The 18,401-nt window shown below is 44.9% G+C and overlaps 1 protein-coding gene across 6 annotated transcripts; it reads left to right on the forward strand.

Annotated features, from left to right (window-relative positions):
* Positions 1 to 1,710: 1,710 nt before the first annotated feature.
* On the forward strand, positions 1,711 to 17,071 carry LOC123609408 (zinc finger protein 883-like). 6 transcript variants are annotated; one of them, XM_045500435.1, is made up of 4 exons: positions 1,711 to 2,181; positions 2,642 to 2,732; positions 9,877 to 9,940; positions 13,948 to 17,071. In XM_045500435.1, exon 4 carries the CDS (start codon positions 14,132 to 14,134, stop codon positions 16,052 to 16,054), a length of 1,923 nt encoding a protein of 640 aa, XP_045356391.1. In that variant the 5' UTR covers positions 1,711 to 2,181; positions 2,642 to 2,732; positions 9,877 to 9,940; positions 13,948 to 14,131; the 3' UTR covers positions 16,055 to 17,071. The 6 variants fall into 6 exon arrangements, 4 of the variants coding, with proteins under 4 accessions (XP_045356391.1, XP_045356392.1, XP_045356394.1 ...); XM_045500437.1 differs by having other exon boundaries at positions 1,719 to 1,827; XR_006717769.1 differs by lacking the exons at positions 9,877 to 9,940; positions 13,948 to 17,071 and adding an exon at positions 3,478 to 3,753.
* Positions 17,072 to 18,401: the final 1,330 nt, after the last annotated feature.

Genomic DNA, 18,401 nt, shown 5'->3' on the forward strand with positions numbered 1-18,401 from the left:
TCTAGCCAAGGTCAGGCAGATGAGCTAGAGTATACATCTCTCTCTCTCTCTCTCTCTCTCTCTCTCTCTCTCACACACACACACACACACACACCCACAGTAGATAGAGTAGGAGAATAATTGGACTGGGATTAGACATGGACTCTAATCCCAGTTTGGACATTTGCTAGTTGTGAAATTTTAAGCACGACCTATCTTGGGTGAGCATTAGGGCACACAGCACAACAATTAAGAATGTGAACTACTGTAAAAAAAAAAAAAAAAAGTGAGCTCCTGTAGCCAAATCATGGGTGACCTTGGGCAAGGTATTTAACCTCTCTGAGACCATTTTCTCATCTGTAAAATGAGGTTAATAATGACATCAATCATTTATTCAAAAATTATTTGATTATCTACAACGTGCCAGTCTCTGTTGGAGCTTATGTTTTGAGGTGAAATGTGCTAAAACACATCTGATAAGGACTACCAGGAATAAATGTATAGTCCAACAAAATTCGGTTTATTCATTCGCTGCAACAAGGTAGACCTTTACCAGTAGGAACGTGGACCATCTCACAAAGAATGAAGCAGGGTTATTGTAGGATTTCGAGGAAGAGTAAATTTTAGGTAAAATATAATAAAGCAGCATTTTTTTTTTTTTTTGATGGGATCAATGCAAGGTCGGTCTGGATTAAAAAATAGACGCAGGCCTGTTGTTTTAGAAATCTCCAAGTTAACATAAACGTGACATGTTGTGTGTGAAAATGCTGTATCTGAAGCTCTGCACCCAGTTTGGAAATAGAGATTGTTTCTGTTGAAAATGGCTCGAATTCCCCTGGCAAGAGTGGGATGTTGATTTATCCTGAGAACGATGTCAAATAGTTTCTGACGGTCTCTGATTTTAGCAAAGATTTCTCACTAGTTTTTTCTTAAAAAAAAAAAAAAAAAAGTGGGAGTAGCAAGGCAAAGGTGGGCATGCCATTAGTAAGAACGTAGGAAATCTTTAAAGAGGATCATTGTGCAACTGGGTGGCTCAGTCGGTTAAGCCTCCAACTTCACCTCGGGTCCTGATCTCACAGTTCAAGCCCCACGTCAGGCTCTGTGCTGACAGCTCAGATTCTGTATCTCCCTCTCTCTCTGCTCCTCCCTGCTCACACGCTGTCTCTCTCTCAAAAATAAATAAAGATTAAAAAAAAAAAAAAAACTCTGTGAAATTTCACAACTGCAATATGTATGACCAATTGGGGAGAAATATTTGCTGTTAACTTTGCAGCAGGCTTTCTCCGTGTCATCTGAGTCTGGTTAATGGCAGAGCTGACTTCGCTTTCTCAAACGAGATAATACATACAAAGCGCGGAGAAGAGTGCCTGGCACACAGTATGCGTTTAATAATCACTGCCTGTTTGCTATGGAATCTGATTTTCCTGTGGCTCTGGGATTTTAGTGGCTCAATGTATGTCGAGAGAAGATAGCAGGAATTTTCCTTTCTCCTTCGCTTACGAGAGCACAGTCAGTGCTGTACAACCGAGGAACTAAATTGCACGCGAGTTACTCACGAAAACCCCACTCCCCGAGGCTGTGCCGCACCGACCAGACCAGGACTGTATACCGAACGTTCTCCCAGACAAGCCCGGCTCCCCAGCGGCCACGCCCAGACCCCGCCCAGTTAGGGTCACGTGGACGTCTGCAGACCCGCCCCCCCCCCCCCCCCCGGTCGAGTCCGCGCAGCCGCAGACGTGGCTGGGAATTGTTTGCGGAGAAAGAGCGGGTCCTGTGGAGCCGAGAGCTGCTCAGGCGTAGTTCCTTTGGGACGGGGACCCGGTAGTCGGTGCCCCTGGCTCGGGACTGGTGGGTCAGGTCTCGCAGGCCCCGAAGTTTCGCAGGGCCTTGCCCTTTCGGAAGGGGCGGGGGGTCGCCTTTTCACCTGCGCCAGTTGTGGCCCTCCAGAGGGGCGGGGTCGGGGTTCGGCACGCCCACCCTTCCGGGCCCGGATCTGCGCGGTGTCTTCCAGGGGCTCGGTCTCCCGGGTGAGGCGGCCTCCGGGCCTCGGAGCCCGGCGCTAGCGGCCCTGGTGGTCCCACGCGCGGCCTGGGGGTCCCGCAGGGAGGAGCGGAGGGGACTCGCCCCCCCCCCCCGAGCCATTGAGGGAGCAGAGCTGCGGTAGCGCCGGGAGGCAGCCTGCGAGAGGCCCCGGCGGGAGAGGTGAGACCTCGGCCGGGCGGGGTGTGGGGGTGAGGTGGAGCCGGGACGTGGGGACACGACTGTCCTGTCGCTTCCCCGGGGGCTCAGAGAGCACGAGGGGAGGAGCTCTTCGCGAAGGTGGGGAGACAGGTGGGATCTGTGTGGAGCCCCTAGCAAAGCCCCTCCGGTGTCGCTCCCCGGGACCCCTCCTCCCACGCCGACCTTTTATCCTTCGCGGTTCAAGGAAGAAGGCCTGGTGTGATCAGTTTCAAAGTCACCGTTCCGCAGGGGGGCGTGCCGATCTCACAGCTGTACGGACAGGTGCAGCCACCAGCACCGGCAGGATGCACTCCACACACCTGCCTTTATCGTGGTCACCCCTGCCCCCACTGCTGCCTTTATCGTAGTCACCCCTGCCCCCCACGGCTAACCGCCGGTAGCCGCAGACCGTGCCCCATGTCTCTCCTTTTGTCTTTTCCAGAACGTCCTAGAGATGGAATCTGACACTGTATAACCTCCTGAGGCTGGCTTCTGTCACTCAGCACCAGGCCTTGGAGACTCGTTTGTCTTGTGTGAGTTCCGTATCGCTCAGTAATATTCCACTAAGTAGATAGACCGTAGTTTGTTTTTCATCTGCTTACCTGTTAAAGAACATTTAGATTGTTTCCCGGTTTTGGTAATTATGAATTATGCTGCTCTAAATGTTCAGGTACAGGTTTTTCTGTGAACATAAGTTTTCATTCAGCCTGGTTTTGAAAAGCAAACCGGTCTGAATTTGAATGCTGGTTTGAGATTTATTGATTGTGTGGTGACCTGAGACCAGTTACTTAACTTTTTTGAGTAACTTTATCAGGGAGTTGCTGTGAGGTTAAATGACCCAGCGTATCCGTGGTTCTCCACTTTTTCAGACTCAGCAGGCCCTTTTTTATTACAAGTATTGTGGAATGCCCTCATTTCTATCCTGAAATGAAATTTATGAAATGGGTAAAACTAACGTACATAATTCTTAAGGCTATATAATGCCCTAACTTTAGAATAAAGGAGAAAGAAAAAGGAACGCACTGCAACTCAGGCGCCCCCCACACCACCAAAAAAAAAACCCAAAAAAACACAAAAAACGAAGAAAAACAAAAAACTGACCGAATCTTAGTAAAAACTCAGAACAAAGTACCTTGATTTCGATGGTAGTTGCCTTTATAGAAAAATCATTGAAAACAAAATAATCACTGAAAACAGAAACAACACTCTGTGGTTGTGTGTAAGGAAGATTTCAGTTCTGGCCTCCTCAAACCTTGAACCACTCTATTTTCTTCACAGATGGCAAGGAAAATACAGTCTCTCGGCTGAGAACCCTTTCACCCTGCTGAAACCAACATAAATCTGCCCAGATCTGTGTCATCACATTCTTTATCCCTCCCATGTTAGTAGAGGGCTGTCGGCCCTTCTGTCTGCGCCTTGGATCCCATCCATCCTACATTTCCAAGACCTTTAATTTTCCCTTCTCCCTCTTCATAGTTTATACACCTTCGCAACTGTACCCTTCCTATTTTTTGCCCAGCTTTGAGGTGTATTTTACATACAATTGTCTTCATCAATTTTTTTTTTTTTTCAACATTTATTTATTTTTGGACAGAGAGAGACAGAGCACGAACGGGGGAGGGGCAGAGAGAGGGAGACACAGAATCGGAAACAGGCTCCAGGCTCTGAGCCATCAGCCCAGAGCCTGACGCGGGGCTCGAACTCACGGACCTCGAGATCGTGACCTGGCTGAAGTCGGACGCTTAACCGTTCATCAATTTTATTTGAATGGTTCGAGTTTTAACAATTGTTTATGGTTGTGAAACGTCTAGCAAATCAAGATCTAGAACTGTATTGTCCGATTGAAGACCCCCCTAGCCATAGGTAGCTATTTAAAGTTAAATTAATTAAAATGAAATGAAATGAAGCGCTCACCTCCTTACTTGTACTAGCCATATTTCAAAACCTTATGGCCACTGCTGTATTTGACAGCCCAGGGACAGAAAGTTTTCCTCATTTCCGAAGTTATTGTGGACAGTTCTACTCAGTGCTTCTATAGCTGTAGCTCACAAATTTTGATTTGTTATGTATGTTATCATTATGCTCAAAATATTTTCTTACATTTCTTATAACTTTATAAGAAGATAAATAAAGGGGCTGCTGGGTGGCACAGTCTGTTAAGCACCTGACTCGTGATCTCTGCTCAGCTCATGATCTCGCAGTTTGCGAGTTCGATCCCCACATCAGGCTCTACGCTGATGGTGCGGAACCTACTTGGGATTCTCCCTCCTCCTCTCTGTCCCTCCCCTGCTTGTGCCTGCACATGCACTTGTGCTCTCTCTCACCAAATAAATAAACTTTTTTAAAAATTTAAAAAATACTGGGGCGCCTGGGTGGCGCAGTCGGTTAAGCGTCCAACTTCAGCCAGGTCACGATCTCGCGGTCCGTGAGTTCGAGCCCCACGTCGGGCTCTGGGCTGATGGCTCAGAGCCTGGAGCCTGTTTCGGATTCTGTGTCTCCCTCTCTCTCTGCCCCTCCCCCGTTCATGCTCTGTCTCTCTCTGTCCCAAAAATAAATAAATGTTGAAAAAAAAATTTTTTTAAAAAAATTTAAAAAATAGTAATTTCTTGAATAACTGATTTAGCACTGTTTAATTTCTAATTATATGGCGATTTTTCTGGATATCTTATTGTGACTGGTTGCTAATTCCATTTTTCTCAGGGAATATATTGTGAATGATCTCAGTCTTCTTACATCTGAAAAATGCCTTTATTTTACTTTCATTTTTGAAAGGCATTTCCTCTGTATATACAGTTCTAAGGTGACAAGGTAGTTTTCTCTTTGTAAGTACTTTAAAGAAGTTCCTCCATTGTCCTCTTGATTGCCTGGTTTCTGACGTGTTGTCTGTGTTCTTCTGTATGCAATGTGTCTTTTTTCTCTCTGGCTGATTTTTAAGATTTTCTCTTTATCACTAGTTTTGACTAAATTGATGATTATATGCATTGGTTTAGTTTTCTCCGTGTTTCTGAGCTTAGAATTTGTTGAACTTCTTGGGTCTGTGGGTCTGTAGTTTTCATCAGATTTGTACAGTTTTCAGCCACTATTTCCTGACATACTTTTTCTGCCCCACTCCCCCAGTCTGTAGATTTCAAGTGCACAAATATTAGTCTGTTTAAATTTGCCCCCCACCTCACTGACACGCTGTTCATTCTTTTAAAAAAAATTATCTATTTATTTTTGGAATGTTTCTGTTGCTATCTGAAGTTCACTAACCTTTATGTTTGCAGTGTCTACTTTGCCATTGACCCATCAGTGCATTTTTCATCTTGATCATTAGTTTTTTGTTTCTAGAAATTCTGTTTGAACCTTTTTTTTAAATTTCCTCCACTGCTCTCTACTTATTTGGACACGTGAACTGTAGCTGTATTAATTGTAATTCTCACCTCTGTTCATTCAGATTAGTTTCATTTGACTGATTCTTTTTCATTGTGGGTTGTAATTTTATTCTGTTTTTTCCTCTAGTGATCTTTGTTTGGATGCCAGGCATTATAAATTTTTCTTTTTGAGTGCTAGGTAGTTTTGTGTTCCTAAAGGCATTTCTGAGCTTTTATCTGGGATACTTGGAAACAATTTGATCCTTCCAGGTCTTGCTTTTAAGATTTGTTAAGTGGGATGGAAGCAGTTCTCAGCCTAGGGCTAATTTTTTCCTCATGCTAAGATGACCGTTCTATGGATTCAATGCAGTATTTCATGTATCGTGCAGTTTCCTAGTTTGGCTGTCAAAATGGGCCCTGTGTGAGCTCTGTGTACCGTTAGCTCTAATACTTTTAAATAGTTCTTTTCCTGGCCTTGAGTAGTTTCCTCGCACGCATATGGTGATGTATGCCTTGCTAAATACTCAAGGGGGGCCCTCTGAAGATCTCCAGAGTTCTCTCTACAAGTCTCTTTTCTCACTACTCTGTTCAGCAAACTCTGGCCACACGGGCCTCCCCAGACTCCGCACTCCCCCTGTTCAGTTCTTACATATGGATTCCCTAACCCTATGCTACAGCCTGGAAACTCTGCAGGCAGGCAGTTGGAGAGATTAGTTATCTCTTGCTATATAACAAGTCACCCCCTACACTTTGCGGGCTTAAAACAACATGCATCATTATCCCAGGGTCAGGAATGGAACACGGCTTAACTGGATCCTCTCCTTCACAGTCTTTTGCAAGGGCTGCAATCAAGGCATCAGCGAGGTCTGAGATCTTATCCGAAGGCTCAAGCGGGGAAAGATTCACTTCCTGACTTACTTAAGTGGTTGTTGGCAGGATTCAGTTTGTTGAGTTCTTGGACCGAGGAACTTAGCTTCTTGTCGGCTCGTGGATGGAGGTCACCTTCGGTTCCGTGCCACACAGACCTCCAGTGTTTCAGCCTCTTCAGAGTCAGCAAGAGAAAGAGTCCACCACTAGGACGGAAATAACATTCTTTAGTAACCTCATCATTCCCTCAGTGTTGCAATATTTTATTGGTTGACACATGTTACTCAAGAGAAGGGAATTATACAAGGCTGGGAATGGGTCCCGGGTCATTGAGGGTCATCTCATAGGCTGCCTACCACACCAGGGCAGGGGTCACCTTTATTACTGGATGTCTGGTATCTTACCATTGTTTTATATATTTTGTCCTCTGTCGAATCCATATTGTCACCTCCAGTTTTGTCCTTGTTCATATATTTCTTGGTTATTCCAGGCAGGAGGATAAGCCTGCTTCTTGTTACTTCACTGGCTACAAGTTCATTGTGGCTAGAAGGGCAAGTCCCAGCTCGGCTGCTGATTCCCATCTGTTTAAACCTACTGAGAATTGTTCTGGCCTGGCATCTGGTCTGTCCTAGTCAATGTCCCTGGGGACTTAAAGTGTGGATTCAGCAGTCGTCCGATGTTGTGTACTAAATAGCAAACAGGTCAAGGTGTCTGGCAATGTCATTCAGATCTTCTGTGTCCTTACTGTTTTTTAAAGTGCATTTGGTCAATTGTTGAGAGATGGCTGTTGAACATGAAGAAACGTCCCTCTTCAGCTCTGACAATATTCTATCTTGAAATCTGTTATTATCTGACAATATAGCCATCCAGCCTTCTTGCAGTTTGCATAATAAATCTGTCTCTATCCATTTACCCTTGATCTATGACTTCACATAGGAAGTAATGTCTCTTGTAGAAAATATATAGTTTGTCTTCTCTATCTTGATCTCTGCCTTTTAATTGGAGAGCTTAGGGGAGGATTAGACAGACGTTTTCCTTTAAGAGCCAAATGGTAAATACTCCAGCCTCGGTGGGCCATTCACTCAACTCTGCCAATAAAGAGAAAGCCACGGGGGGGGGGGGGGGGGGGGGGCGCCTGGGTGGCTCAGTCGGTTAAGCAGCCGACTTCGGCTCAGGTCATGATCTCGCGGTCTGTGAGTTCGAGCCCCGCGTTGGGCTCTGTGCTGACAGCTCAGAGCCTGGAGCCTGTTTCAGATTCTGTGTCTCTCTCTCTCTGACCCTCCCCCGTTCATGCTGTGTCTCTCTCTGTCTCAAAAATAAATAAACGTTAAAAAAAAAAAAGAGAAAGCCACGGTAGACGGTGTGTAAATGAATGGGTGCAGCTATGATCCAGTAAAACTTTATTTTCAGAAACCGGTATCGGCCAGATTGGCCCTCAGGCCATAATTTGTCAACCCCTGGTTTCGACTATTTGAGTTTACTGTAATTACTGGTACGTTTGGGTTTGTCTCACCATTGTTCATCCCTTTGTTTTCCCCTGATTTTCCTTTTCTTCTGTTTTGTGGACCATTTAAATACTTTTAGATATTTGTTTTAAGTTTTCCTATTAGCTTTTTAGCTGTGCTAAAAAGGAGCTGTGCTCCTTTTCATTATTATTTTTAGCAGTTCCTCTAGGGATTACAATATACATCCTTAATTCTTCAGTCTTCTTAGCATTAACATTTCACTTCCCGTAAAAATGTGGAAACCTTACAACCACATAGGTCCAATTGCCACACTTCATTCTTTTGTTCTAGCTGGCTCATGTATTACCTGTACATATGTTACGAAGTGTACTAGGCAGTATTATAATTTTTCCTTTACATAGTCGTATGTATGATAAAAAATTAGATAAAAGCAAGCTCTCACATTTTAATTTACCCAGATATTTACCATTTCTAATACTTTAAATTTCTTTGTGGGGATCAGAATTTCCATCTGGTGTCATTTTCCTTCATCCTGAAGAACTTAATCGCTTCGACAACAATCGGAAAAAAAAAAAATCCCAAAGACACGCTTGGTCGTCTGTCAGTGTGCCTTGTCGTGGTAAAGAGGCCCATCTCCCAGTCACGTTAGCCAGAGACCCAGAAGTGCACCGTTACAGCCCCTTCTGTCTCGCCCGCGTGTCCAGCTTGTCACCACGCCCTGTCAACGTTGCCTCCTATGCATATTGCCAATGTGTCCCTTCTTTCTGTCTCTGCTCACTTTCTCTCTAATCCGCGTTCTCGTCTCGCCTAGATTCCTGCAGCATCCACACCAGTACTGTTCCGTGTCCATTCTGGCCTTTCCACCTCCCTACTCCCTGCCAGAGAGAGAGCCTTTCTAGCACCCAGATCTACTTTTGTCCTCTTCTGTCCCCTCCTCTGAGATGGCTTCTTCCTGTGTCAGGTTGAAGACCGGGCTGTGACCTCCCAGAGCTGGCCTCTCCCCCTGCAGTGGCATTCTCCACCCACCCCCCACCCCCCGTTCGTTCATACACCTTGTCTGCTCCGTGCACGCGGCCTCCTTCAGCGTCTCACCCTCACGTGTCCCCTGGGGTGATGCTGCCTTCGCACCAGCTGCTGCTTCCTCTGCTTGGGGCGCTTTTCTTTATCTTGTCGCTCTGGTGACTCCTACTGATCCCTCGGGATTTAGTCCAGCATCGTCTCTTCACGTAAACCCCGCCGAAACCCCGACCAGGTCAGATCGCCTTATTAAAGACGCTCATGGCCTCACACGACTCTTCTCTACGACACCTGTCACAACTATAGTTACCCATTTGTTTGTGTGACTATTTGGTTATTGTTTATCTCCTAGACACTCAGCTCTGTGCGATCAGGGACCATGTTTTGTTAAGCTCTGTATTGTCAGTATTGAGCACCGGGTTCAATAAATATTGGCTGAAAGAATAAAGGTTTATTCATTCAGTCATTTATTCCAAAACAGAGGTATCCGAGTAAATGTGCTGTCGAAGCGAGCACCAGAAGCAGAGGTATCCTAAAAATACTTGGAAGGAGAAAGATAATCAGGAGGCATTATTATAATGGTAAAATGTGCAATTCTCTGTGACACCAGCTGGGTGTCCAGTTCAGTTCTGACCCTAATCAGAGCTAGCGAGGACCCCAGGGGGTACGTGCTCAGTCTCACAGGACGGCCCCCCCACTTCAGATGCCGGTGGCAAGTAGCGCGTCCCCGGATTGCCCACGACCCGTCTGGCTTGGCTACAAGTCAGACGGTCCCATGACCTCCCTCCTTGGATTAGATCATTTGCCAGGACAGCTCACAGGACCCAGGGAAACGCTTAGGTTGACCATTTAGTGGATTGTCAAGGACGCGATAAAGGTTACAGATGAACAGCCAGACGAAGAGATACCTGGGACAGGGTTCCCAAGGGTCTGTTCTGTTTTTTTTTTCAGACTTTATGCTTTTTGCTTTTTAGGTTTTGGGGGTCCCGTTGCTGCATTCTCTTGGAGACGGTCTTGTCAACGGTGTCCAGTCTGCTAGTGAGTTCTTCGAAGGCACTCTTCGTTTCTGCTGGTTGTGTTTTAAATCTCTAGCACGTCTCTCTGGTTGTGCTTACACTGCCCATCTGCTCTTGCCTGCTGTCTACTTTCTCCATTCGACCATTTAGCTTATTAATTACAGTAGTTTTAAATTCCCAGTGTCAGGAGCCCAGCATGCCCGCCGTGTCTGTGTATTCTACGAGTCGGCTGTCTCTCCCCACCGTACTCAGTGTACTTACAAAGAGCGTTACTCCTTTTCTTTCAGAAGAGTCCGATTTCCTTAGCCTCCTTGTATCTATTGAGTCCGCTGTCCTTCACGAAGCCACCTTCTCATGCTGTGCGTGCGTGACAGCGCAGAGCTCCAGTTCACCTGATTTTCTGACTCCTCCGTGGGTTCCTTCAGTGGTTTCTGTTTGTGCCTCTTAACGGGTATCTGCGAAAAGTTGTTCTGCAGTGGTTGTTTTGGTTTACGGGCTGAATATCCCTCTTAGCGTTTATGCAGTAGATGCTCTCAAACATGTACTGTTCCAAATATTAGGGTAATGGCTTTAACTCACCTTTAGCTTTAAGTAATTTCTAGGGCTTGGTTGCCAAAAAAGGACACCAACAAACAAACACGCACACACACACACCTGGCCGGACTTATCTTTAAAAACGGCTGTCATTGGGGCATTCTCATAAGAAAACCACCAGCATTTGTCCACTCGCCAAGCATTCGTCAGGAATAGTCTGTGCGCCAAAAACCATGCCAGGAGTTGAGGGCTCGCAGGTTAAAGACTTTAGTCCGTGACCTCCAGAAGCTCAACGTCCAGTGAAAACACTGGTGGGTGCCGTGATGGAGTAGTGCGGACACAGCATGGGAGCAGTGGTGAAGAAGGGGCTCTGGGGCTGGCTTTAATCCTGGCTCTGCCACTTACTAGCCGTGCAGCCTTTGCACAAATGCCCTAAACTCTGTAAGCCAACATGACCAGTAGAAATATAATGCAAACCACATGTGTCATTTAAAAAATTTCCTAGTAGTCATGTTTAAGAAAAGTAATGAGAAACAAATAGAATTAACTTTAAGGATATCTTTTATTGAATCCCGTGTGTGTAAAACTTTTTAACACGTAATCAGTATAAAAACTTATTAAAAAAAATAATAATAAAATAAAAAAAATTAAAAATTAAAAAAAAAAAAAAAAAGAAAAAAGGGGCGCCTGGGTGGCGCAGTCGGTTAAGCGTCTGACTTCAGCTCAGGTCACGATCTCGCGGTCCGGGAGTTCGAGCCCCGCGTCGGGCTCTGGGCTGATGGCTCAGAGCCTGGAGCCTGTTTCCGATTCTGTGTCTCCCTGTCTCTCTGCCCCTCCCCCGTTCATGCTCTGTCTCTCTCTGTCCCAAAAATAAATAAACGTTGAAAAAAAAAATTAATAAAAAAAAAAAAAAACTTATTAATGAGACATTTTCCTTTTTTTTTTTTTTAATCTTCAAAATCTGGTGTGTATTTTACACAGAGTACAGCTCAGTTTGGCGTGGCCATGTTTCTGGTGTCCAGCAGCCACACGTGGCTAGAGGTCGGCGCACAGGGCTTTGTGGGTTTATGCCCCTTCCCTCACTCGTAAAAAGGAGACAATAATAGCTTCTACCCATGGAGTTCCAGTAAAGGATAAGTGATTCAATACATGTAAAGAACTTAGAACAGTGATTGTTCAAAGCATGAGCACTTGTTAAATATTAGCTGTTATTATTTGTAGGAACGATTATTTTATGACGACAGAGGCTAAGAGAACACAGATAAGGAGCCTAGAACAGGTGACGTTAGAACGGAATCCTGGAGAATGAGCAGGAATCGGCATAGCAAACAGTAGGTGGTTCAAGGGCAGTTCTGGACAGAAGGTCAAGTGCAGGGAGACGTGAGAGACTTGATAAGTGCTAGGAAGTGGACACAGGGTGGCTGGAGTGTAGGGGGTGTGTGAGAGTGACAAATGGCGAGGCTGACTGGTGATGGGTCAGCTCACGAAGGACCTCCATCTCAAAAGTATGAGAAGAATTTAACTATTTGGAAAAAATTCACACCGTAAGTGGTATTGAGGACTGGAAAGAGGCCAGGTGGGAGGGCTTCCCCTGACGTCACACAGATAGTCGTAGAAAAGTGGGATTAAAGCTCTGGATTTTCTGTGTCTTTACGCATTATCCTCTGCTCCATCAGGCAGCTCCCTAGGGCAGCAGAGATTAAGATTCAGCTCTGGAATTCTGGCTTACGTGTAACTTGAGGCAAGTGACTTCAGCACCCTGAACCTCCCTTAAAGGGAGATCCTGTTTTCCACCTCACAGGGTTTTTAGGAGAATTAACTATGTCAATATTGTGGGTCAGCTCGGAATAAATTCAGTAACTGTTAGCTCCACAGCCAAAAGAGTCTTCCAAGTTTCTTCCCCCCCAAGACAAGAAACAGTAACTCTGGAGACACAAATACGTGCACATCAGACAAGGGGTAAACAACAAAAGGCATGGCTTTTAGGTATTGAAATTAGAAGTTGAAACAGTACAGTCAATATTGTGGGAGATCCAGAAAATGGGAGTTAAGACTGTCATGGGGCTTATGTAATTTGAGTGGGGCTCTAAAATATGGTCAAGATTTAGGTGGGCAAAATCAGGAAGGAAAGAAAGACTTTGGGGGCAGGAGAAGGAATGATGAGTTACATGAGGAATGAACGTTGAACGTTGGGAATACAGGTAATAAGACCACTAATTCCTTGTGTTTCATGCTTGCCTGTGATATGCCGTGATCACTGAAAACGGATGTTTAAGTGAACAAATCTGCTTACTATCCCTTCTGGGGAACCTTACCAGCCCAAAGTAAAAGACTGCGTAGGTGCTAACACTTGGGGGTCGTCTAATGAAACAGCCAAGTCCGTGCCCAGCAGTCCTGCGATGAAACCCATCATTTATCATGTCCTTACACACAAGCACTTAACTTTCAACCAGCACATCGGTAACTCGGTCTTAAGCGTGAACCCATAATTAAAGGCTACTTCCAGACACGCTAACATAGAAGATGAAGGGTCATCTCTCTTGTTTGTCTTCTATTCATAGTGCTTCTTGTCTTTCTGTCCATGACTGAGAGTAAAAAAGAAATACGTTGTCCTTGGGAAGCCATGAGAATTATTTTTCATTGCAAAAGAGTAGATTTCTCCCTATTCAACTTTCCTTTTCTTTCCCTCTTCTTACATGAAATGTAAAACAGTAATGTCAGTAGCAGTTATTCACCAAAGGGGAATTAGGTAAAAGTATTGTTTTGTGTCAGTCAAAAAAACAAATTTAAAAGAAATGTTTTTGTTGTTGTTGTTTTTAAGCTTTTCTTTTTATGTAATCTCTGCCCCCAACATCAGGCTCAAAAAGAAAAGTTTTCTTTTTTTTAACGTTTATTCATTTTTGAGAGAGAGAGAGAGAGAGTGCGAGTGGCGGAGGGGCAGAGAGAGAGGGAGACACAGAATCGGAAGCAGGCTCCAGGCTCCCAGCCGGCAGCACAGAGCCCGACACGGGGCTCGAACCCACGAACCGTGAGATCATGACCTGAGCCAAAGTCGGACGCTTCACTGACGGAGCCACCCAGGCGCCCCAAAAGAAAAGGTTTTTTAAAGAGACATTTAAAGAGCTCTTAATGGGCTTTAGGATAATAGTTTCAATGCTGATTAAGTACTTTTCTCACAGAAGACTCCCTAGAAGCCATTTCTCTTTGATCACAGTTCTCCTTTCCTAATACCTCCTCATCTTCATGTTCTTCTTTTTTGTAACCTCTTCAGTTTAGACTTTTCCTGAACCACCTTCTCACCTGACCGTGTTGGCTCCATTCCCTTTGGTCACTTTCATTTAGCTCCAACCCCTGCACACCGCTAGCATTTCCTCCCCAGAGAGCAGGTAATATTCACATCCCCCTGTTGTATGATCTCAGTGTTTACAGCTTCATTACCCCACTCCTCACAGAGCAGCTTCTTCTATCCCAGCTTTGGACTTTCATGTCTTGCAGATGACGAGTCTGGACCTGAAGCCGAGAAGTCAACACTACAGCAGCAGGACATTTTCAAAGAAATTCCATCCCGAGGAATAAACACGGAAGAACTTACAAAGATAAAGTCTGTGTTGGGAGGTACCTGGAGACCCAGAGAACAGTTTAAGAATCAGCACATCTGGGACGAGAGAAAATCACCTGCATGGACATTCCTGCCCAAGAAAGAGGTATAGAAGCTAATGAATTTGGAAAAGCTGTCACTGTACAATCAATAGTTTCGGAGCAGTGTGGGCCTGTAGAACAGTGTGTTCGTGAACGTGCTACACGTGGGGAAATCTTCCAGCAAAACGCAGACTTAATTATACAAAGGGAGTGTGATGGAAAGAGACCTTGTGAATGTGGTGGATGCGGGAAAGCCTTAAGAGACCACACCACTCTTATTCCCCATGAAAGGACGCATACTGGAGAGCGAGCCTACAGAGGTAACGAATGCGGAAAGGGATTGAACCAGAGCTCCCACCTGACAAACCATCAGAAGACTCACACGGGGGAAAAGCCCTACAAATGCAACGAATGCGGGAAGGCCTTCAGTTATTGTTCAGTCCTTATTCAACATCAGAGAATTCATAGTGGGGAGAGACCTTATGAGTGCACTGAGTGCGGTAAGACGTTTCGTCGTAGCACATACCTTACTCAGCATCAGAGAATTCACACTGGCGAGAAACCCTATAAATGTCTCGAATGTGGAAAGGCTTTTAGCCAGAGCACGCATCTTACTCTACATCAGAGAATTCATACTGGAGAGAAACCTTACGAATGCAGTGAATGTGGTAAAACCTTCAGTCAGGGTGCACATCTTACTCAACATCAAAGAATTCATACAGGAGAAAAGCCCTATGAATGTAATGCCTGTGGAAAAGCCTTCAGTGATCACTCCGCTCTTATTCGACATCATATCATCCACACTGGGGAGAAACCTCATGAATGTAACGACTGTGGGAAAGCTTTCAGCTACTGCTCCGACCTGATTCAACACCAGAGAACACATACTGGCGAGAAACCATACAGGTGCAGTGAATGTGGGAATGCCTTTAGTGACTGTTCAGCCCTTATCCAGCATCAAAGAATTCACACTGGGGAGAAGCCCTATGAGTGTCGTGAATGTGGGAAAGCCTTTGGTAACTACTCAGCGCTCACTCGCCATCAAAGAACTCATACTGGGGAGAAACCCTACGAATGTAAGGAATGTGGAAAAACCTTCAGCAGAAGCACATACCTTACTCAACATCAGAGAAGTCACACGGGAGATAAACCATATAAATGTCATGAGTGTGAGAAAACTTTTGCCCAGAGTTCATTCCTTACGCAACACATGAGGGTTCACACTGGAGAAAAACCCTACAGGTGTAATGAATGTGGGAAAGCTTTCAGTGACCGCTCAGGGCATATCCAGCATCAGAGAACTCACACTGGTGAGAAGCCCTACGAATGTAATGATTGTGGGAAAGCTTTCAGTTTCTGTTCAGCCCTTATTCAACATAAGAGAATTCATACTGGAGAGAAGCCCTATAAATGCAGTGACTGCGGAAAAGCCTTTGGTGATAGGTCAGCACTTACTCAACATCAGAGAACTCACACTGGAGAGAAACCCTATAAGTGTAACGTATGTGGAAAAGCCTTCAGTCAGAGTACGAACCTCAGAAATCACCAGAAGACTCATTCTAGTGAAAAATCCTATACATGTAGTGAATGCGGAAAAGCCTTTAGTTACTGCTCAGGCCTCATTCAACATCAAATCATTCATACTGGAGAGAAGCCTTATGCATGCAGTGAATGTGGGAGAGCCTTCAGCCGGAGGACAGACCTTAAAAAACATCAGAAGACTCATACCGAAGAGAAACTCTACAAATGTAATGAATGTGGAAAAGCCTTTAGCCAGAGCACGTATCTTACAAAACACCAGAAAATTCACAGTGCCGAGAAAGCAAATATACACACTGCCTGTAAGAAAACCGTTAAGCAAAACTCTTCTGTTCAACACGAAAAATCTTACACTGGAGAGAAATCCTCTGAATGCCTTGAGAGTCTGGCTGCCGTGGAGACCAGGGAAACAGAAGGATCATGAAAACTGTCAACTAGAGTGGCCACATGGCTTAGTGGGAAGAGCGCATTTATGGGTTTTAGAGGTCCTGGGTTCTAATCTCAGCTCTATTACTAACTAAGTGCATTACTTACTTTAGGGTAAGTCACTTTACCTCTTTAAACCTTAATTTACTCGCCTGAAAAATTTGAAGGTCTGACTAATTGATCTTTAAGATCCACATTTATGTTATTTATTACCAATGTAGGCTTTTACAGAGGTGATTCTTAAATTGTGACCTATTTATTCTACAACAGTTCTGATTTACATTGTGAGGATGTGGCCATCATTATGGATTCAGTAAAGATATGGCCTGCACACTATTTATTACCATGGGTCCTCCAAAATTAAACATACTATGACTATTCAAGGAAATTAAGAGATAAAGTAATATGAATTCTGTTAATTATTGCAGTAGGAAGGTTGGGATCTTTTCTTGATTAAAAATATGGTGTTGGATAAAACCTCAAAAAGAATGAATCAAATTATTGGTAAAGGCTGGGTTACCTAGAATCCACCCAAACTTAATGGTGCAATATAAATTTTCTCTATTAAGTTCAATTGGTTGCTATCATGTCCCAAGTGAAAAGGAACTGGAAAGCAGTTCTAAAGTCTCGAGCAGATTTCTAAGAACAGATGAAATTGGAAAGTGTATTTGCCATTTCCACCTAAATATGTAAAGGCCACGTGAATGAAAATGAATGTTGATCTAGGAAAGTCTGTTGGTCTCTGGTCTTTTTCCTGTGATTACAGAGACAATAGCCTGAAACTATGAAGATTTATTTCAGAAGCCTGTGATACTAAGTTGACCAGTTAATTTTTTTCCAGATTTTCTGTCATGCCTGTGCATTGTTTTATAATCAAAGAAACAATATTTAAAAGGAATTTGATAACTAAGCAAATTTAATGGTTTTGGAATAGGAGACTACTTTAGCAAATTATGCAATGGATTTAAAAACTCTGAGCACAAGTTTAAGACTGTCATAAAGCTGTTTTGTGGCATTTTTGTTGTTGCTTTCTCAGCCTGTTTCCCCCTGCAGCAAACATCGCTTTCCCACGGAGACACATTTCAGCCAGGCGGTTCTCACTTTCTCTCCTGCTTCCCAACACTCTGACCATGTGCTAACTGCACTTAGTATACCCTTCTTGTTTACCTTTCTCAGCCCTGTCTCTTTCAAGCTTCATCTTATGGCCTGGCACACACACAGTGTCGGGTGGTGGTGGTGATGATGGTGATGATGATGGTGATGACGATGGTGATGATGGGGTGATGGTGATGATGGTGGTGGTGGTGGTGGTGGTGATGGTGATGATGGTGGTGATGGTGATGGTGGTGATGATGGTGGTGATGGTGATGATAATGGTGATGTGGTGATGGTGATGATGATGGTGGTGGTGGTGGTGGTGGTGATGGTGATGATGGTGATGATGGTGGTGATGATGATGGTGGTGATGATGATGGTGGTGGTGGTGATGGTGATGATGGTGGTGATGGTGATGATGATGGTGATGATGGTGGTGATGGTGATGATGGTGGTGGTGGTGGTGGTGGTGGTGATGGTGATGATGGTGGTGATGGTGATGGTGGTGATGGTGATGATAATGGTGATGGTGGTGATGGTGATGATGATGGTGGTGGTGGTGGTGATGGTGATGATGGTGATGATGGTGATGATGGTGGTGATGATGATGGTGGTGGTGGTGATGGTGATGATGGTGGTGATGGTGATGATGATGGTGGTGGTGGTGGTGGTGATTATGATGGTGATGATGGTGGTGATGGTGGTGATGGTGGTGATGGTGATGATGATGGTGGTGGTGGTGGTGGTGGTGGTGGTGGTGATGGTGATGATGGTGGTGATGGTGATGATGATGGTGGTGGTGGTGGTGGTGATTATGATGGTGATGATGGTGGTGATGGTGGTGATGGTGGTGATGGTGATGATGATGGTGGTGGTGGTGGTGGTGGTGGTGGTGATGGTGATGATGGTGGTGATGGTGATGATGATGGTAATGATGGTGGTGATGGTATGATGATGGTGATGACAGTGATGATGGTGATGATGCTGGTGATGGTATGATGATGGTGGTGATGATGGTGGTGATGGTGATGATAATGGTGATGGTGGTGATGGTGATGATGATGGTGGTGGTGGTGGTGGTGGTGATGGTGATGATGGTGATGATGGTGGTGATGATGATGGTGGTGGTGGTGATGGTGATGATGGTGGTGATGGTGATGATGATGGTGATGATGGTGGTGATGGTGATGATGGTGGTGGTGGTGGTGGTGATGGTGATGATGGTGGTGATGGTGATGGTGGTGATGATG

This window comes from Leopardus geoffroyi, chromosome B2, assembly GCF_018350155.1.
Source record: "Leopardus geoffroyi isolate Oge1 chromosome B2, O.geoffroyi_Oge1_pat1.0, whole genome shotgun sequence".
Classification (NCBI taxonomy): Eukaryota; Metazoa; Chordata; class Mammalia; order Carnivora; family Felidae; genus Leopardus; species Leopardus geoffroyi.

Coding starts and splice junctions, on each gene's coding strand:
- LOC123609408 (XM_045500435.1), top strand. CDS start 14,132: ATGGACATTCCTGCCCAAGAAAGAGGTATAGAAGCTAATGAATTTGGA.